The sequence below is a fragment of the Beta vulgaris genome, chromosome 3, assembly GCF_026745355.1.
Source record: "Beta vulgaris subsp. vulgaris cultivar EL10 chromosome 3, EL10.2, whole genome shotgun sequence".
Taxonomy (NCBI): Eukaryota; Viridiplantae; Streptophyta; class Magnoliopsida; order Caryophyllales; family Amaranthaceae; genus Beta; species Beta vulgaris.
In genome coordinates, this window is record NC_079204.1 from 25,949,012 (window position 1) to 25,970,986 (window position 21,975).

The 21,975-nt window shown below is 41.9% G+C and overlaps 2 protein-coding genes across 2 annotated transcripts in view; both read left to right on the forward strand.

The window, feature by feature from the left end:
* LOC104906870 (serine carboxypeptidase-like 7) overlaps positions 1-21,975 on the forward strand; it is a 63,094-nt gene that overhangs the window by 34,773 nt on the left and 6,346 nt on the right. Inside the window, 9 exon segments of the mRNA XM_010695698.3 lie at positions 3,232-3,269; positions 5,426-5,533; positions 6,198-6,284; positions 6,612-6,680; positions 7,430-7,501; positions 8,218-8,336; positions 21,075-21,109; positions 21,112-21,187; positions 21,275-21,329. Of these exon segments, the coding sequence (XP_010694000.2) occupies positions 3,232-3,269; positions 5,426-5,533; positions 6,198-6,284; positions 6,612-6,680; positions 7,430-7,501; positions 8,218-8,336; positions 21,075-21,109; positions 21,112-21,187; positions 21,275-21,329 (659 nt within the window).
* Positions 12,191-13,955, forward strand: LOC104906869 (uncharacterized). Its single transcript, XM_010695697.4, has 2 exons — positions 12,191-12,711; positions 12,804-13,955. Exons 1-2 carry the CDS (start codon positions 12,637-12,639, stop codon positions 13,506-13,508), a joined length of 780 nt encoding a protein of 259 aa, XP_010693999.1. The 5' UTR covers positions 12,191-12,636; the 3' UTR covers positions 13,509-13,955.

A 21,975-nucleotide genomic window follows, 5' to 3' on the forward strand; every position in this document is an offset into this window, starting at 1 on the left:
AATCATGTCATACTTAGTAGAAATGTAATATTCGATAAAAATTCTATGCTTAACTCTCCTATGAAGTCTACTATGGTGTCCGTTAGTAGTGATGTTGATAGACAGTTGGAGCTGCAAGTCACTCAGGCTGAGAGTGAATCACAGCACCAAGGTGGAGAAGATCAACATGGTGCTACTGAAGAAGAGTCTTCTAGCTATCAATCATCTGACATACATCAACCAAGCATAGCACTTGATAGAGCTAGAAGAGTTAGTGTGGGGCCTCCAAAGAGGTATGGTTTTGAAGAAATGGTGGCCTATGCACTTCAGGTTGCTAAGAGGTGGAGGTTGAAAATAATGAGCCATCCACCTATAAAGAAGTGTTTTCTGGAAGTGAGTCTACTCTATGGCTCGCTGCAATGGGAGATGAGATGGAGTCTCTTAGATAAGAATCAAACTTGGGAGTTAGTCAAACGTCATAAGGAGAGGAAGATTGTAGCATGCAAATGGGTTTTCAAGAATAAGGAAGGGTCTTCACCAACTGAGGGGGTCAAGTATAAAGCTCGGGTTGTTGCAAGAGGGTTCACACAAAGGGAAGGAGAAGATTATAATGAGATTTTCTCACCAGTAGTCAGACATACTTCCATCAGGGTGCTACTAGCAATAGTTGCACATCGGGATCTTGAACTTGAGCAACTAGATGTAAAACAGCTTTCCTACATGGGGAGTTGGAAGAGGAGATTTTATGACACAACCAGATGGGTTCCAAGTTCTGGGAAAAGAAGACTACGTTTGCAGATTGAAGAAGTCATTGTATGGACTAAAGCAGTCTCCTAGGCAGTGGTATAAGCGGTTTGACAGCTACATGATTGAGTTAGGCTACAACAGAAGTGAGTATGATTGCTGTGTGTACCATAGCAAGCTGGGTGATGGGTTTTTCGTATATCTGGTTTTGTATGTAGATGATATGCTTATAGCTGCAAGGCTAAGTCTGATATTCAGAGGTCAAAGGGTCTTCTCAGTGCTGACTTTGAGATGAAAGATTTGGGTGCTGCAAAGAAGATTTTGGGGATGGAGATCTATAGGGAAAGAGGTCAGAAGAAACTTTTCTTATCACAGAAAGGTCATATTCAGAAGATTCTGTCAAGATTTGGCATGATAATAGCTAAGCCTATAGACACTCCAAGTGCTTCCAATAATCACTTGTCTGTTTCTTTTTCACCCAAGACTGCTGAGGAGAAGGAGTACATGAGTCGGGTTCCTTATGCTAGTGCAGTAGGGAGTATGATGTATGCTATGGTTTGCACTAGGCCGGATCTTGCACATGCAGTTAGTGTTGTTAGCAGGTTCTTGGGTGACCCTGGTAAGGAGCACTGGCAGGCAGCCAAGAGGATTTTCGATACCTAAGAGGTACATCTGACGTTGGTCTTATCTATGGGAATGATACTCAGTGTTTAATCACTAGTTATTCTGATTCTGATTATGCTGGAGATGTTGACATTAAGAGGTCAATGATTGGTTATGTTTTTACTCTTGGTGGTTCTGTCATTAGTTGGAAGACAACTTTGCAGGCTACAATACTTTGTCTACTACGAAGCAGAGTACATGGTTGACACACTGCTAAAGAGGGGATATGGCTCAAGGGACTAGTTAGTGATCTCGGGTTACATCACGATCAGGCTACTGTGTATTGTGACAGTCTAAGTGCAATATGCTTAGCTAAGGATCAAGTCCATCATGAGAGGACTAAGCATATTGATGTGAGATATCATTTCTTGAGGAGTGAGACTAGAATTAAGGTGAAGAAGGTAGGAACTGCTGATAATCTTGCAGATATGTTCACCAAGCCGGTTCCACAGAGTAAGTTTCAACATTGTTTGGACTTACTCAATGTTCGTGATTGTTAGTTTCCCTTTTGGGGCAATTCAGGGGTCCTTAGGGACTAATCTACTATGGTTGTCTTTTGGGACAAATCTGGTGTTGGGAAATTTTGTCCGTTGTGATCAATGCATCTGGTTTTCTGGTTATTGTGAGAGGATTCAAGTCAAGGTGGAGATTTGTAAAATATGCCTTGAATGTTGTGCTTGAAAGTTGTTCGAAGAAATGCGTAAAAGGAGAAAGCTGCTCCTCGCCCGGGCAGGTCGGGCGGATCTCGCCTGGTCGGGTGCGCAAGCAGTTTTGGAAGAGCGAAGTTCCGCCCGGTCGGGCGGATATCGCCCGGGCAATTTCGGTCGGGCTCGTGTGCAAATCTGGAGAAGCAAAATCCCGCCCGGTCGAGCGGATTTCGCCGGCGGTCGACAGATTTCGCGGAAAACGCGTTTTGTGCTGCTGAGTATAAATAGGTTATTTTACCTAGGTTTTAAACGACGGAAAAATACACTATTCTCTCTGTTCTCTTCTCATAATAAAATATTCTCTCTCTGCCGTGGACGTAGCCAGATTGGTGAACCACGTAAATCCTGTTGTCTGCTTTTATTGTTTTTGCATTCGTTATTTGTTTCTCTCTCAGGTCTAGTTGTTGAAAAAATGCTGGTGGGGTTGTCAGGAAAAAGCTTCTCCGAGGGAGGTCACCAAAGAGTTATGGTCTCCTAAACAGAAAGTGTAGAATCTCCAGATACCATATTGAATTTCCTCAACGAACATGATTTTGATTACCTCATCATTTTGAGCCAACATTTTTTTTTGTTTCCTTTTGTTGATGTTTTTCTCCTCATTTCTATCTCCTTTCTGAACCAAACAATCCCTTATAGTTTGGGCAAAGAACGGGAATTGTTTATAATAGCTGGATGCATAAATGTAAATTATTCTACTCGATCTTTGAACTATTTGATGTCGTGGAGAACTCATGGAATAGAATAGTGCTTTGGGGAGTCCAGGTAGCTTCTGAAATTCTTATGTGTCCCCTGACATGGATACATCTCTTTGACTATATTCCTAACAATAAGAGATGCTCGCTCTTCGTGTCTTCTAGTGTGTAATTTCACAAACTTTGCTTTTGTTACGGTGGGAGAGAAGAATGTTTAAAAGCAATGCAAGACAGATTTTACAGATGATTGCGCTCAAAGCTTCTATTATTATAATTAGCACAACCAAATCTATATTTTTTCATCAAACATTTTTTACTTTTCTTTAACCTATTTTTCTGTGTCCCTGTGAGTGTGTTGGCCCCTACCTCCCAACTTCTGTGTAATTATCTTTGTCTGAACTCTTAACCTCCATCCTTTAACTTATTGGGTTATCTATGATTTGTAGGAAACAAAGTTGGATTTCAGCCTTTTATGAATCTCCAGGTACATTGTGAACAACCATTATTATGCAAATGACTACCCGCTCTACACATTTATAATAGAGAGCTTAATTGGGTAGTTGCCACATGTGTCTTTACTGATATTGCTTCAAAATTCTAGTTTAGATGTTACATACTCCTATGTATGTGGTTACTATTATCCTTCATCCTCTCTTTGATAGTTGGTTGCGCTTGCCCATGACCAAGTTTGACCATTAATATTTCTAGTTATTTGCTAGTAAAATTTAATAAAAGGTTGATATGTTTGAAAATATGCATTGCCACAAATCTAATAATATTTTACATAATAATATGTGGTTTTGACGTTTTGTATATTATTTCCTTCGTCCTTTATTAGTTTACCCACTTTGACTTATAACACTATTTATCATTGTTACTTTGACCATAATTTGTGCTTTATATGTAAGGAAAAATATAATTATATGGGATTCGTTTGATTCATCTCAATATGTAGTTTCGGAATATCAATTTTTTATAATTTTTACAAATACATAATTAGAGATATTATTACTCAAAGTTTTACATCGATAAATGTAAATAGTCAAAACGGGAAAAGTAATAAAGGACGGAGTAGTTCAGAAAAATGGTAAAGTGAGGTATGTGGAGATTACAAATGTAAAAGTTGCAAGTTTTCAAAACAAAAGAAGTGTATCAGAAAAATAAGCATCCAAGGATGCAGTTTCAAAAGTTATTCTGAACTTGTCAAAATAGAAGTAAAAAGAGGAAGTTAGGAAACTTGCCACTGTCAAAAGTTGACAATTAAAGAATCCTCTATTTCATAATACAGGGCGCACTCAACCATCTCAAAATTTGTTGGTAAAAAATAAGATAATATCTATACAGTTAAATTCGTCTTTAAAAATATTTTTATAATAATAATTTCTTATAATTTATAATTTGACAGTCCACCACCTTCTTCTCTCTGTTTTATCTCCCTTTTTTTCTGAATTTTGTTTTTTTTTTTTAAAAGGAGGCGTCCACCAAGGACGTCCCACCACCGGTGGAGGCGTCCTTGGCAGGCGCTCCACCACTTGGTGAGGCACCTGCGGTGGAGGCGTCCTTGGTGGACGCCTCCTTTTTTAAAAAAAAAACAAAATTCAGAAAATAAGGGGGCGCCCACCAAGGACGCCCCACCACCGGTGGAGGCGTCCTTGGCAGGCGCCTCATCATGTGGTGGAGCGTGGGGCGTCCTTGGTGGGCGCCCCCTTTTTTTCTGAATTTTTTTTAAACGAAAAAAAAAAGAAAACAAAGGGGTGGTGTGTCGGGGTATAGTGGCTGTGGTGGTGCCGTGGAAAAGACGATGATGATGGTGGTGGTGGTGCCGTGGAGAAGAAGGTGGTGGTGGTGGTGGTGGTGGTGCCGTGTAGAAGAAGGTGTATGTGGTGGTGAAAACTAGCAAACTAGATTAAAGACTACCTGAAGGTTCACTAACGATAAGCAGCTGCCTAAAATTTGCAAGATCTGGATTGGGCGTATTGTAGGCTGCACAAGAACAATTCCACGAAAGTTAAAGACTTGTAATCAATCCTTACTAAGAATTTACTGATTAAAATAGCGAAATTCAAGTCCCAATTTGTTTGTCCACTAATGGGAAAGATTTTACTAAGAAGTAAGCCATAGCAGAAGTTGTGGTGATGGTGTGTCGGGGTACGGTGGTGGTGGTGGTGTAGCGGGAAGTGAACTTTTGAAATTGGAGGAGGCTTTAGGGAAGTATATAAATATAGTATAAAAATACTGTATTTAGGGCGTTAGTAGGAAATTATAGGGCGTCGTTTAGCAAATAAGCCTTATAATGTGTACAAAGGAAGTGTTGTTGTTCCACCAAAAATATATCGGTTCAGTAGAGTTGAAAACCTTTACGACACAGGGATACGATAGGCCTTGTTTTGACACCATGGTTGTATATGTTGTGATTAAAAAAGAATGGAGGAAACATTATATAGCAAGTCCAGTTAATTCTACAATCAGTTAATCTTGATACAAGTCTAGATAAAACTCATGAGTTACTTGTAACCTAATTTAGGGAAATGGATACATAAAACTAAGCATCTATCACAGCAAGCTAGGATTTGTTATCTACATTTTAGTTTTCCAACTTCAAGATTTGTTTCAACCTTTTACTGTATCTTCTTGGTGTAGGGATATGTTCTTGGAAACCCATTAACATGGAAGGAGGATGAAACGAATTCCCATTCACAATTGAATTATGATCACCGCGTGTCTCTTTTATCGGATGAGCTCTATGAGGTACAATTGAACTTGAACTACGATGCTTAGCTAGGTTACTCGTACATGGATTCAAGTATTGAGTTTGAGTACATACATAAGTGTTAAGACACTTTGTCGTTCAAAGTATTTAAACAGGGATCTTATCCTACACTTGAACATGGGAATGGAACAAGGCATCCAGGAAACATATTCTTGATTCTTGAAGACTTTCCATGTCTTTTCACAGTACAAATACATGTGGACACATTGTTAGATCTACCCATTTCCTCATTATGATTACATGTCCTATCTTGTAGTTTTTCTTTACAAATATGTTTATGGTAATACTAGAAGTGTCGGAGTGAAAAACAAAGTGTCGGTAAGTATCCCATTCCTTGCTAGAATGTCGAGTAAGCATTTCATTCTTACAAGAGTGTAGTTCACTAGTTTGTCCAACATAGGTATGTAAAAATTTTCCCCATCCAAGCTTACAAGGGTTAATGGCTCAATTCTAAGTATGTTAGTTCTCATTTGACAATACCATTGGTACTTTTTATTATTAACTAAAAATACTTGCTATAATTTTTGTAGTTAGAATAAGTTTCAAACTATTTTTTTTTCGGTGCAGACAGCACAGGTTAACTTGCTTTTCTGCTTTTCATTGTTGTGGATCTGAAATCATTGTTTAGTTCTTTCTACACAGTCAACCATAAGAAGCTGCAATGACGCTTATCAGGACGTGGACATGGATAATATTAATTGCACACTTAATCTTCAAGCTATTTCATATGTGAGTTTGGAAACTCTTCAGCTAGAGTAGCATACACATACGAGAAAGAAAATGAAACGAGTTATTTTTTTGTCAAATATGAAACATGATTGAAATTTTTTATTAGTTTTAAGACTTAAGTTATCAAAGATGAAAGATGTTAAACTAAGTTCAGACTTAATTTTGTCGTACTACCAAAATATTGGTTATGAGCTGCCTAGAAGTAGAAGTGCCATATTATCTATAATTGTAAGCACAATTAGTTTTACATGGCATTAAGATTAGCTAATTTTTCTTCACAAAAATTTCATTTAAGAACCATCAAATAACTATGCCTTATTTTTGCAGAACCTGGACCCGTTGTTTGATGCTCATATCTTAAAACCGAAATGCATATCAGATAAAACATGGTGCCAGGTATCTCCTATACGTGATATTGCCTTTATAGTTCTCTTTTTGTACTATCTTTTGGTAGTATCCATCAGTCTCCCCCCTCCCCCTTCTAAGAAAAAAAAAGAAACAAGACAGTAGAACATGTTGATATATGGTCGTTTTACAAGTTGGCCCCTTTATTGAAAGTCATGTACTAGTTTGAAGTTGGTGTGCTACAGTAAAAATTGGATGAGAGTTTCGTGTCAAATAGAAAAAGGCTTTGTTAGAGAAATTTTGGTAGTTGCTTTGTTTTTTTATTAATGTCAATAAGATAATTGATTTCGTAAAACGGACAATTCGATCTTATCTCTATCTCTAAAATGTAATTGGTTTATTATCGGGTATTCAGTGTTAAATGAGATTCAGGAGTGCTCCTTAAGTGACTAGCCGACTACTAGAGTCTAGTAGGGTAAGGAGCAGTCCTTAACCTGATTTTGTGCACCCCTTACAATCCTAGCATTGCTAATCAGCCCAACCACCAACAAGCAGCAAAAGATGTCAGCATGGCATAACAGTTTGTTCCTTTATGCTCTCTATTTTGAGTCTTTTTTCTCCTTTGCTTTCAATTCATAAACCAGGTCCCAACTGAGTTTAGGAAGGCTTCTGGCATGTGTTAATGGCCAGTGCAAAGTCTAGGAGGGAATGTTCTACGATGTTAAGTTGTATGATTTTGGTTGCAGGGAATTACAGGACATTTCTAAACATTTTTCTTTTCTGTTATCTTTAATTTGTAGGAGAGCATATATGGGCTATTGTATAACTGGGCTAATGACATACAAGTTCAAGCAGCTCTTCACATTCAAGAGGTATATGAACAACAAGTTGGTGACTTGTTGTCTAAAATTTTAATGGTGACTTTTCTTGGCATAACATAAAGGGAAGTTTGACTAAGATTCCAAACTGATCTTTAAAGGTATAAAGGATGCAGTATGAGTAGATTAATGAATCGAAAATTATGTGTGAAAATGATGAATCTTTATTCATAGAACTACCGTACCGTGTTATTACTGGTGGAAGAAAAGCAACTATGAGGCTGGCATTATAAAATGTGAACTAGTACATATATGGATAATGGACATCCATCGAACCTTTATACCAAGGAATTGTACAGTGTCATATGTGCATTGAAGTCTGAAGATGACACGTAATTTAGCACCTAGCATCATCTGTCTAGATATGTTGCTCTAAAATATATAGAGATGATATCAAGTTTTAGCTTGAACAGTTGTCCTAAGTCATTATGTTTGGCTGTGCTGAAGAGGCTTCATGTCCTTTGCCCAGTTCATATATGAACAAATTTTTGGTTTATAACAACAGTATAAGTACTATATTATATCAAGAAAATACTATGTTAACATCAAAAGGTGGAATTTTGAAATAAAAAAATATCTTTTGACTCTTTTCATCCGTGTACAAAAGTGTGCTTCTTTGTTGTTTTTTTCGGGTGAGAGGGGGAGAGGGAATTTCTTGTTCGGGAAGTTTCATGTGGACTGGTTTAGCATCTTCTTTCTTTCTTGACTAGGGTACCAAACGCTATTGGATAAGATGTAATAGAACTTTAGCATATGAATACAACGTTCGAAGTACCGTTGGTTACCATCAAAATCTGACACAAGAGTTCCTCCACGCGTTGATCTACAGGTAATAAATTCCTCTTATCGATATTGCACCTTTATTGTCAAGGAATTTGTTACTTCCCCCATTTCATAATACTTGCTACACTTTCTTTTTGGATAATAAACTCTTTCTATCTCTCTCCTATCACATGAGTCCCTTTTCTTTTTACTCTCTACCTCTCTCTTCTCCAAAAATTGCATAGGAGTCTGTGAATTGAGAATTATAGCGAGTAATATGAAACGGAGGAAGTAAATGATTTTGTCAGTGTGTCCATTGTATTTGAGGGATTATCTTACCGCTTATTTTGGTTATTTTCTTGTGGTTATTCAGTTAAAGTACCTACCTTGGCTTTTCCTAACCTTCATCCAGTTAAACTCCACTAAGGGTTTTAATCAATTTCAGAGGCTTCACTCACCTTTAATTCAATTTAGGAGGTTTTGAGAATATATATGATTAGCCTCACTCACTTACTAAACTAAACTCTCTTAAAGTAATATTTACTCGTACTTATTGTTCTTGATTTCACTCTCTAAAAGTAATACTCCCTCCGTCCCAAAATATAGTTCTCATTTTCCTTTTCTCACGGTAATTTATGCAAGTAGAATATAAGAGGGATAATAAAGATTTTTTGTTTATTTAAATAAATGTTGTATGGTCTTTCAAAAAAAAAAAGTTGTATGGGAAAAGATGATTTTAGGTGAGAGAATGGAGAATAATTGGTGAAAGAGCATTAATTGTAACTTTTTCGTTGAATAAACAAAGGAAAAAACAAAATTCAAGATGCAAATAAATGATGGAACACAGTTTTTCTAGACAAATTACGGAAAAATGTCGAACTAAATATGGAAATGAGAACTATATTTTTGGACACCCAAAATGGAAATGGGAACTAGATTTTGGGATGGAGGGACTAATAATTTTGAAAATCCATCCAAGATCAACAATGAACTCACGTTCAGGATTCAATAAAATCAACTTGTTATTATTCATGAATAAACTGAAATACATATACAAGGAATAACCTAAATTAAATAGAGTTCTTCATAAGAAATATTTACACTAGTAGTCCAAAGTAACTTGAAAAGGTTCCAACTTTTGATTATCTTATAGTGGTTCGAACTATTTTGGGTCCCTTATCAAATGGTCCATTAGCTTAATTAAACTGCTTAATAAGTTAATTGAGACACATAATGACATAACACTCATTTGATAAACAATTTTTTTTAATTAATTGAAGGTTTACAAAAAGAAGAAGCGAATTTGGGATGATTTTAGTTTGATGTTGTTCCGGTATGGGACAAGTTTTTAGGGTATGAACCGGTATGCCTCGTAGCCAGTTAAGGCAGTTCAAGTTCCTGCAAGAAAGAACACGTAAACTAGCCTCGGGGGTTGATCCGAGGAAAGCCCCTTTGATGCCTAAGTCAGTATTTGGTAAAGTCGGTAGCTCTCAAGTAGAATGTATTGGGATTCGTGAACGTACCTTATGACTCAGATCAACGAGATTTAGGACCGAGTAGCCCATATCTGGGTTGGGCCCGATATTTGCGGGAGATATCCCTAAGAATATTCCCTTAGGATATATTCTTATCTTATATCAAAAGTATATCTTTTAGGCCCATAGGCGCTAGTGAGCAGGACTGGATCACATCCAAGCCCGTGGCCATAGGCCTGTGGAATGTCAGCCGTGATTGGACCGGCATGACCGTGTCATCGATTCCGTATAAAGTGCATAGACCACACAGGTCTAATTAAACCGGTATGAAACTTAGTCAGCCCCCATACAACTAGCCCCAAGATGGTATGTCCATTATGGATGTATCCTGCTTAGTAGGTTTCAAACCGACATGGGTGATGATGACCTGATTTTGGTGAGGAAATGCGAAACGTTGGCCAGAGAGTTTCAACCGTTGCCTCGTCGCGCACTTGTCCTTAGAGCTCATTATGAGTGATTGCTTCACAGCTGGGTGCTACTTAACAACACGTGGCATGATCGGGACGGGAAGACAAAGAGTTGCTTAATCTCGACCGTGATTTCCTCTATAAATACTCTTTGTGCGCCCTTCGCTCCTCATTTCCCACATTCTCTCACTTGCGATTATATTCATAACAATCTTTCTCTCTCTACACTGCCCTTCTGTTCTCTTGACGGTTTTGCTCGATTTCTTCTTCCGGCCTCACGCTAATCGTTGATTCCGGTGCATTTACTCCTTGCATCCATATTTCCAGGTATTTCATCGAAACTTTTCCCCATCTTTCACACCGTCGTATTTATAATGTCTTCCAATTCCGAAGATTCCGATTCGCAAAATATCTCTACGACTCCTTCCGTCATGACGGAAAGTGATGTAAATTCCGATCGTACCTCCATCAGGTCTGTAGAGGTTAATGATTCACCAATAATTAACCCTGCCTTGGAACTTATGGCCAATAGCCAAGATGACTGTAGTACTTCCGGTAGGCAAGACAATGAACCGGCAATTCGTGCCTCACCCTTAGGGATGGTATTAGGGCAAGTTGAGGTTCTAGGACAGCATGGGACCATGAGAGGTTTAACTGAACATTCCCCTGAACTGTTTCCTTCCGGTAAGCCCCCTGTTAATAGATCAACTTTCGAGGTTGGAAAGACCTCTAGTAGGCCGGGACCTAAGGAGGTGACGGTCTCCCCTGTGCGTTCAGAACATGTAGACAGTGTGGTTCGCTCCATGAACGAGTCTGATGAGGAGTCGACCACGCTTGAGGCTGGGGAGGATTCTGAACAGGAGGATCCTGAGGAAATTATTCCCGAGGAATCTGACGAAGAGGGCCTAGCTGACTTATACATGCCACCTAGTGATGCTGGCAGTGCCGCTGGCGTTCAGTTAGATAGTGGTTGGGCCAACACCTCCCGGAAGAGTAAATTCCTGATAAAAGGGCCAAAATACTTTGCCTTTCCCGAGGGGTACCGGCTAGTACTCCCGACTGAAGGGAGCCGCGTGACTGACTGTCCTGTGGGTCACGTAGCCATTTACACCCATATGCTTGATTTCGGGATGCGATTCCCCTTGGACCCTTTTTTCATTAAGATTTTCAAAGCCTGGAACATATGTCTGGCCCAACTGACCCCCCTTGGATGGCGGAACTTGATGGCATATGCCTGGGTGGTCTGCCATAAAGGCTTTCTGAAAACATTAAACCTCTTCCGCAAATTACACTGGATTAAAGAAGATGGTTCTGCAAAGGGAAAAGGAGCCGGGAAAAATAAAAGATGCCGGGATGATGAACTTGAAGGCCGCGGTGGCTGGATGTCTTTGTATACAAAGGCCGACAAGTTGACAGTATACCCTAAGTTGAGTTCTCTCAAGCTTTGGAGAGGCCGATTTTTCTGGGTGCACGTACCCGACGACTTTCCATTGAGGCGCCAATGGACTAAGCCCCGCTCCCGGATGGAACATATTCGGGGCAGGGGTTTGACTCATCGGGAAAGAGAAGCGTATAATTACTTTGCTTCTGACTCTATTCCGGCCTTAAGAGGCGCGAATAGGATAGCGGTTCCCAAGTATTGGCTTCCTCACGCCAATTACATTTTCACCAACCCAGCCTTGTCGGCCTTAGGCTTTTGCCAGTCTGACCCCTATGGTGTGTATATGCGCCTGCTCTGATTGCTTTTATTATTTTCTTGGAACCGTACTAACTGTGATATCCTTCTTTGTTTTTCCTGTTTTCAGGCTGGGATTTTCCAATCCGCGAAGCTCTTCACGTCGATCGCAAATACCGGCCACTAAGCAATATGCCTCCCAAGCCTGCGCGCCGATTCATTCCCATCCAGGTACCAGCTGGTGGCCGAGGAGGCCGTGGAGGCCGAGGAGGTCGTGGAGCTGGCCGGGATTCTAGTCCTGAAGAGGTCGTCAGGGACTCGATGCCACTGGTGCAGCGTCAGGATGGGATTTCCTCTCAGAAGAGGAAATCTTAGCCGACAAAGGAACAACCACTGGCGAAGAAGGCGGCTCCTAAGGCTGCCACCAACATCGTGGCCTCTGCTTCCGCCAACTTAATTACCGACCGAGTTGCCGAGGTTGGTAACTCCTCGTTGCGGCCGAAGATTTACAAGCAACTAACCCTACCGGAAATGGTGCCAGGGTTGGAGACTTTTGCCAAGCCTAGGAAGGTGGGCTTTCTGGAGCGAAACTGGATTGAGATGCCGAACATTTTGAAGAAATGCTGGTCTCGCTCTCCGGTAAAGGACGGTGAGAAGTTTGATCCATAGCTCAATGTTTTGGACGACGAATCGCTGCTCCTGGACCGTCCATTGGAGGGCGGGAATCTAGGATATCGTATTTTAAAAGCTATGCAGCTTAAATACGATATACCGGTGGACGAGGTTTATACGCTTGCCGCGACGCATGCGCATAACTTGGCCTTGGTAAGCTTTTAGCTTTTGCCTTTCTTCTTTCTTTAAAGTACGCTACCTGTCTTTTTCTTGTATTGACCTCTTTGTTGTTTTGCCTCCTGCAGTCTGCCCAGTCCGGTAAAGAGCCTTGCGATTTCTACCGATACTTTCAGACTTCGTACTTCAATGAAGTGAAGGACCATAAGGAGCTGAAGGGCCGGATGGTCGTTAAAGAGCAAGAACTTCTTGCGGCCAAGACCGAGATGAATGATTCCCTTGCAGCTGAGAGCAAGGCTGAAGCCACCCTTACTAAGGTGGTGGAGGGTCATTCCTTGATCTTGTTCAACAAAGATGAGGAGATCCGGCTACTCCGAGAGCAGATCGCGGAAGCGAATGAACTAGAACGCGAGGCCGTTAAGGAATACCAGAAAGGTATGGACTTTGTGACACGCTTGCTCAACGCGGGTATGAGGTGTGTCAGGCACACCTTCCCAGACCTTGACTGGTCCAAAATTGAAGACGCCCATGTTCAGCGTGTTCATGAGCTACCGGTTGAGGGCGAAGTCTTGGACCATGGTGTTTCCGAGGCCGACATCGCCAACGCGGATCCCAAGGCCGAGTTCGAAGAGGAACAGGAGACCGTCAATGCTGCTGCTGACGTTGCCAACCCTGCTATCGGTAACGACAAACCGGAAGAGCAAGTGGTATCGTTGACGGTTCTGAGGAAGAAGAGCATGCCAAATAGAGTTTTAGCTTCCTTCCTTACACTTCTTGTACTGGGCCACTTTGTGGGTGGTGTGTTTTTTGCGATCATAATGTCTTTTCCTTAGGGTAGCCAAATCATCTTTACCGTTCTGTTAGTCTGGTCGTCTGTGACCGATATTTTTTGGTGGTTGGCCTTATGTGACCAGCTGCTTTAGGGATGTAATGTTTTGATTGATTAATGAAGTATCTTTTTTCCAACTATGATGTCGTTCTTATTACGTTTTAATTGCTTAATCAATTATGCCGCTAATTCGTCGCGGGTCAGTGACCGTTATCTCCTTAGTTATAACAAGATAATTTAATATTGTGTAATTAACTCTATCGGCAGATCCACGAAGGTCATTGACCGGTTTCGCACCTTAATATGCTCATTGACTGAGTGATAATTCTTTGTAAGTTTAACCGGCAGATCCACGAAGGTCATTGACCGGTTTGGCATTCCGACTAATTCAGCAGATCCACTAAGGTCATTGACTGATTAATCATGAACAATAATTTATTTTAACCCGCAGATCCACGAAATTCTGACTAATTCAGAAGATCCACTAAGGTCATTGACTGATTAATCATGAACGATAATTTATTTTAACCGGCAAATCAACAAAGGTCATTGACCGATTTGGCATTCTGACTAATTCAGCAGATCCACTAAGGTCATTGACTGATTAATCATGAACGATAATTTATTTTAACCAGCAGATCCACGAAGGTCATTGACCGGTTTCGCACTTTAATCTATTCAGCAGATCCACGAAGGTCATTGACTGAATGATTAATAATGCTTATCAGCTTTTAGCCGGCAGATCCACGAAGGTCATTGACCGGCAAGGTTGGATAGTTAAAGAGTTGCGTGCAGAAGATGCTCATTTTATTAAAATAAAACGGCTCTTCCCGGCTGTGCCGGATTTATGGCCTACAATGATAAAAACAGGAATGGTAGGAAAAATTAAATCCTACTGGCAACAATGCCCATTTTATTGACTTATGCGTAGTACCTTTTGAGGACACTAGCATTCCAGCTATTTTTCAGCAGCTTGCCCGACATGTCTTCCAACCGATAAGATCCGGGCACGATCTCTTCCTTGACCAAGCATGGTCCTTTCCAATTGGCGGTAAGTTTACCGTCCACATGTGCCTTACCGGTTGCCGCTTTTCATCTAAGCACGAAGTCCTCCTTAGAAATAGGCCGACTTCGTACCCGCTTGTTGTAGGCCTTGCTAATCCGGTCCTTGTATGCAGCCGATTTGAGTTCGGCTGCCAGCCTAACCTCTGGTAGTAGGTCCAGTTCCTCCTTATGCAATCTCTCGTTTAGCTCCGGATCATAGTTCAAGATTCGCCAATTCGGTAGGCCTACCTCCACGGGTAAGACTGCTTCAACCCCGAAGGCTAGCCTGAATGGTGTTTCTCCGGTAGCTTCCTTTTCAGTTGTTTTGTTAGACCATAATACAGCCGGTACCATGTCTGACCATGCCCCTTTCAAGTCATCTAACCTCTTTTTGAGGGCGTTGAGTATCTGTTTGTTAGCGGATTCCGCCTGTCCATTACTTTGAGGGTGACAAACTGATGAGTAGGCAAACTTTATGCTATAAGGCCGCAGAAAGTCTCGGATGGGGCCGCAATCGAACTGGACACTGTGATCCATGACAATTCCCATTGGAATCCCAAACCGGGTGATAACGTTCTGCCATATGAACTTCTTTACCTGATTTGTCGTTATCTTGGCGGTTGGCTCAGCTTCAATCCATTTCGTGAAGTAATCAATACCCACAATCAGGAACTTCCTTCCCCCAGATGTCGGTGTGAAGGGTCCTATAATATCCATCCCCCACTGCGCGAAAGGGATTGGGTTCAGGATTGGCTAGAGGTCATTAGCCGGTTGATTAATCACCGGTGCGAACCTTTGACACTTGTCGCACTTTTTCACGTAGGCCTGGGCATATGTCAGCATAGTAGGCTAGTATAAACCCACTCTTAGTGCTTTGAGTGCTAACGACTTTCCACCGATATGGTTCCCACATATCCCTTCATGGATTTCTTCGATCACCTTAGTGGCCTCATAGGCCGTGACGCACCTTAGTAGGGGTAGTGAAAATCCCTGCTTGTATAACTGGCCTTGGAAGATGCAGTACCATGCCGAGTCTCTTTTCAACTTATGGGCCGCTATTTTTTCTTCTGGGAGCTCGCCCGTTAGCTTATATGCTCTTATACTGTCATACCATTCCAGTCCTGAGGCTATAGTATTGACGGTTGCTGTGGTGGTGTCCACGCTTCGCTCCTTCAATGTTTCCACCATGACGCTCCTCTTTTGGTCGCTGATACTGGAGCTTGCCAGTTTTGACAAGGCGCCTGCCGCCATATTCTCCGCCCTTGGAACCAGCTTGACCTCGAAGCTCTGTAGTTCCGCCGCCATGTTTTTGACCCGGTTGAGATATTTCTGCATTACTGGCTCTCTGGCCTTGTACGTTCCTTCTATCTGGCTTGAAATAAGTTGCGAGTCCGTGATCATTATAACTTTTTTGGCGCCAGCCGCAATGCTCAGACTTAGTTCGGCCAGGGCTGCTTCGTATTCGGCTTCATTATTAGAGGCCTTGAAACCAAAACGGATGTTATGACTACTCCGACTCTTGCGGCACGTTGGGCCGTCGAACCATCTACTTCTATCTTCCATGTGCCGACAGATTCTGCTATCTCTGCGTAGGTTGTCTCGACAATGAAGTCGACCAGTGCTTGGGCCTTGATAGCTGTACGAGGCCGGTATTCTATGTCAAATTCCGAGAGCTCTATTGCCCACTTCAAGAGCCTGCCGGTTGTGTCTAGCTTGTGGAGAGCTTTTTCCAGAGGTTGGTTGGTGAGCACTTGAACGGTGTGAGAGTCGAAATACGGTCTCAGCTTTCTTGCCGCGATGAGGACGGCATACGCCATTTTTTCCAGTAGCTCGTACCTTTGCTCCGCGCCTGCCAATACATGGCTTATGAAGTAAATTGGACTTTGCTGCCCCTGCCTGTTTACCAATAGTACGACTGCTACCGTTTTTTGGGATACAGAGATATAAAGCTGCAACTTCTCCCCTATCTCTGGTCGGGTTATGGTCGGCAGCTTCATGAAATGCTCTTTTATCCCTTCGAAGGCTCGTCTCTTCTCTTCCCCCCACTAAAACTTCTTATTTCCCCTGAGGACTTTGAAGAACGGCAAGGCCTTATCGGCTGATTTAGAGACGAACCTAGTGAGAGCCGCCATTCTTCCTGTTAGCTTATGGATATCCCGGATGCTCTTTGGCTCCGGGAGGTCACTGATGGCCTTGATCTTGTCCGGATTAGCATCTATGGCCCTTTCACTCACCATGAAGCCTAGGAACTTGCCGGACCTGACTCCGAATACACACTTCTTTGGATTCAGCTTCATATGGTATCGTCTCAGTGTTGCAAAGGTTTCCTCAAGGTCCATCACATGCTTTTCTTCAGTTACACTTTTGACGATGCTATCGTCCACGTATACTTCCACATTCCGGCCTTTCTGATGCTCGAAGATTTTGTCCACCAACTTCTGGTAAGTGGCACCGACGTTCTTGAGCCCAAAAGGCATGGCTTTGTAGGCATAGACCCCTGCATCCATTATGAAAGCTGCCTTGTTTCTGTCGGAGTTTAGCATGCTAATTTGGTGGTAGCTGGAGAAGGCATCCATGAAGCTTAGTAAGGCATGGCCACTAGTAGAATCTACCAGCTGATCAATTCTAGGTAAAGGATAACAGTCCTTTGGGCAGGCTTTGTTGAGGTCGGCAAAATCCACACACATCCGCCATGACCCATTGGCCTTTTTCACCATGACCACATTTGCCAACCACTCAGGGTAGTCACAGGGCTCTAGAAAGTCTGCTGCCAGCAGCTTATCCACTTCCTCTTTTATGGCCGCGTTTTTCTCGGTGCTAAAGTTTCTCTTCTTTTGCTTAACTGGCATGACATCTTCATTAACATTGAGCCGGTGCACCATGAAGTTCGGGTCAATGACCGACATCTCGTCTGCTGAGAACGCGAAGATTTCCGCATGCCCTCTTAGCAGCGTTATCAAGTTGATTTTGACTTCCTCAGCCAAAACTGCCCCAATTTTGACCGTACTTTCTGGCCTGTCCATCTCTAAACTGACTTCTTCTGTTTCGGCTTCCGGGCTAGGTCTCGGCTGATCTGCCGGCCTTCCCTCGAAGTTTTCCATGGATAGATCCTTCTTGGCTTTGTTCTCTAACCTTCTTCTTTTTCTCTCTGATGGCGGTGTTTCCGCGGATCGTTTGTGATCGGAGTGTTTGAGTGAAGTTAGATAACAATCCCTCGCTGATTCCTTATTTCCCCGGAGCTTCTCGGGGTTACCGTCATTGGAGGTGTAAACCATGGTAAGGTGGTAGGTGGAAACCACAGCTTGAGCGTCATGGATCAGCGGTCTGCCGATAATGGCGTTGTACGCCGCCGGGACGTCAACGACGAGAAATTCCACTATGAAGTCCCTGGAATGAGACCCCTCTCCCAACTTTACGGCCAACTTTATGGTTCCTTCTGGGACGATAGATGCCCCTGTGAAACCGATAACCGGGTACGATACCGTTTTCAGGCATGCCTTATCGAAGCCCATTTTCTCGAATGTCTCTTTGTAGAGGATGTTAGTAGAGCTTCCCCCATCTACTAGCACACGATGAACCATTGCAGTTGATATCTGCAGAGATATTACCAAAGGATCGTCATGGGGATATACGATCCCTTTGGCGTCTTCTGAGGTAAAAGCCACGGACGGCATCGGTGGAGGTGTCGGCCATGTTCTGGTATTGTTATAGTTCACCTGGTGTCGAACCTCCTTCAGACTAGCTTTAGCTCCGTGGATGCTACCACCCCTTGTTGGTCCTCCACTTATGACATGGATCTCAGTGATCCTGTCCTTTACCGGCCTCCTGGTTATTCTCATCTTCCCTAGGGGGAGATTTGCGATCGACCTTTGCTTGGTACTGGGTAAAGTAACCTCTCCTGATGAGGTCTTCGATCCCGTCCTTAAGGTCTTTGCAGTCGTCCGTTTTGTGGCCGTAATCGTTGTGAAATTCACACCACTTAGACTTATCCCTGCCCTTGTAATACATCTTCCTGGGCCTTTGCCACTTATCGTCTTTATTGGGCAACTCGAATATCCGAGCCCGGGATATCGTTAGTGATGTATAGTTATGATATTTGTCTGGTCGGCCCTCAAATCCTTTTTTCACGGAGTTGTTCTCCTCCCTCCTGCCAGAGGTGTCAGGCTTTCTATCCTTCCGGTATTTATCGTCCCGGCTCTCCTTTTCTTTATCCTTTTCCTTATCTTTCTCTACTACTGCCGGCCTTTTAGCATTAGTCGCTTTGTCGAATTCCTCTCCTCTAATGAAGTCATTCGCCTTTCCTAAGACCCCAGTTAGGCACGTCATTTTCTTTCGGCCCAGGTAACTTCGAAAGGGGGTCCCTTCCCTCAACCCCGTCATGAGGGCTAGGACCGCTACCTCTTGTTGCAGAGTAGGGATGGTGACACCTTCAGCGTTGAAACGCCCTACATAATCCCTTAAACTTTATGTCGCACCTTGCTTGATGGACATCAGCTCGCTGGTTGTCTTCTCGCGGCGTTTATTACTTATGAAGTGCGTTACAAACATGGATGTGAGTTGGCGAAAGTCGAAGACGGTTGCCGGTGGTATACTCTTGAACCATGTCTGTCCCAGTCCAATCAGAGTAGAGGGGAACACCTTACACCATACTGAATCGGTATCGGTGTACAGCAACATATGTCCTTCATAGGCGGATATGTGATCCTCCGGATCAGCCTTGCCGTCATACTTACATGTCGGCATTTTTATCTTCTCCGTGGGCTCTTGCAGAATAGTGGTGGAAAATGGCAAATTCCGCAAAGATACCGGTGCTCTGCGCCAATATTCACTCCCCTTTCTTGGTTGGGAGGATTGCTGTTGGACCTTTGTATCCTGCGCTTCCCCCTCCCCTTCTTCCTCATTCCCCATATGCTCTATGGGGGTTTTGGAGTTGGCCACCTGATCCTGATCATGCCGGTCTCGCTCTCCTTGGCAGCCCGTCCACAGTGAGCGGAGCTTTAACACTGGGCTGTGGGCTCTGCTCAGAGGTCGCTTAGCCGGGAGGCTCGGGTGGTGCCGCTAGCCATTGCTTGGAATACCTCAGCAGCACTCCTGAGCTGTTCTAGGGTGAACATGTTCTGCAAAGTATGAAATATGTCCTCTTGGGGAGTATCAGGGGTTTTTCTACCTTTGTGAGTGGGTGGCCGGCTTTGCCTTGCAACCGTAGAGGAGTTGAGAATCTTGGGGGAGTTTTCACAATGGGGACATTGTTTTCATTGGTTTCGACATCCCAAATTGCTGATTAGGATCCATGAGGGTTTTGTTTGCAAGAAATGGCTTAGGCTACAAGGTATTATTCACCCCTCCTTCTAGCGCCAATTGTTCTGGTATGGGACAAGTTTTTAGGGTATGAATCGGTATGCCTCGTAGCCAGTTAAGCCGGTTCAAGTTCCTGCAAGAAAGAACACGTAAACTAGCCTCGAGGGTTGATCCGAGGAACGCCCCTCCGATGCCTAAGTCAGTATTTGGTAAAGCCGGTAGCTCTCAAGTAGAATGTATTGGGATTCGCGAACGTACCTTATGACTTAGATCAACGGGATTATTTATAGGGACCCGAGTAAGCCCATATCTGTGTTGGGCCCGATATTTGCAAGAGATATCCGTAAGAATATTCCCTTGGGATATATTCTTATCTTATATCAAAAGTATATCTTTAGGCCCATAGGTCTAGTGAGCAGGACTGGATCACATCCAACTTGGCCATAGCAAGAATGTCAGCCGTGATTGGACCGGCATGACCATGTCATCGGTTCCGTATAAAGTGCATAGACCACACAGGTCTAATTAAACCGGTATGAAACTTAGTCAGCCACCATACAAATGCAATTAAATCATACAATGGTGTCTACAATCCCAGACTTTGGAGTGGTTGGACACACCCAACTACAAACTAAGCAAAGCTGAATTCACTCGAAAATTTCCTGATTCTTCTCCTCCCCCTATTCTTCTCTATTTATAGGATTTTTATACTCTTTGCTTCAACTAACTTATTCATCAGGCTAATGCTAGCTAACTAATTATGCAATACCTAGAGTGCCTCTCTCCTTAGGCCGATTTATTACAAAGTCTTCATCCACTCAATAGAATGAACTTGACATTCGTCTTGAATTTCAGTATTATTAAGCTTCCAAGGCACCAGTTTTTTTCTTAAATTGACGGGATTTGTTTCAAATTCTTATGACAAAAAGTCATAAGCATCCTGCTTCTTAACCATGTGTAAATTCTTTATAAATTTATGGTATCGAACCCTATCGTTTCTTCTATCGAGGGATCAAAGGAATGTCAGACACTCATACTAATTACTGATACAAGCTAGGTCTAGAATGAAGTAGCAAGTAATGTCCACCATGAATATCAGGATTGATCAAGGAAGAATCAAAGAACATACGGAGTGATGTACTCAAAGTTAACACATTGCTATAAATCAATCTCTTTTATATCATGTCAGTTTGTCATAGATTTTCTGTAAATTCTTTTTTCATGGCAGTGGTGACCAAGACAGGAAGGTATCATATGTGGGAACATTGGATGGATTAAGATGCTAAATATTTCAATTTCGATAGATTGGAGGCCATGGTTTGTCAATGATCAAGTTGCTGGGTGACTTTCTAAATACTACTTGAACTCGACCATATTTAAATCAATATCTTTCTGGCCTGGCTCTCAACATTACAGGTGCATGTGCAGGTACACTACAAGGTTCTCAAATGACCGTTATAATCTAACATTTGCTACTGTGAAGGTAAAAGAAATTTACTTAGTTTTATGTTTAACTTAATTTGTTTAATTTCTCTAAAAATAAGTTATAATAAGTTCCAATATGTTCTAGATTTATTATATGCACGCGAGTCAATTTTTTATATGAATGCATACAAATTTTGGTAATATAGAATTAGCTTAAGATGCACTTAATGCACAACTTATTTAAGACTATGAAAGTATAAAACTAAGATTGTATATATTTAAAAATTTGAATAAAACTCTAGTAGAATTTACTCGCGATCCTCGTGTACATTGCAAGAAAATATAAAATATATTTCATCTTTTTTCTTCTTTATCATTCATATGTGGTTTCACACTTTCCAATGCACCAATTAAATCTCTTAGTATCTGATAGTGATACAAAATTATATAAAACATCTTAAAATATACATTAAGATGAATCCTACATCTTAATTAGTAACATTTGTTTCGTATGTTTGGTCAAAAAAGCTGGTTAAAGCTTACATATGAACAACATAAATATCAAAATGATCAATAAAAATACAACATGAAGTACAATCCAATAGTACCAAGTAGGATTTAAACATATAAAGGCAATGAAGATTATCATTTTGTCAGCTTAATCCTTGACTAAAAAAGTCTACTATGATCACAATAGTACCAAG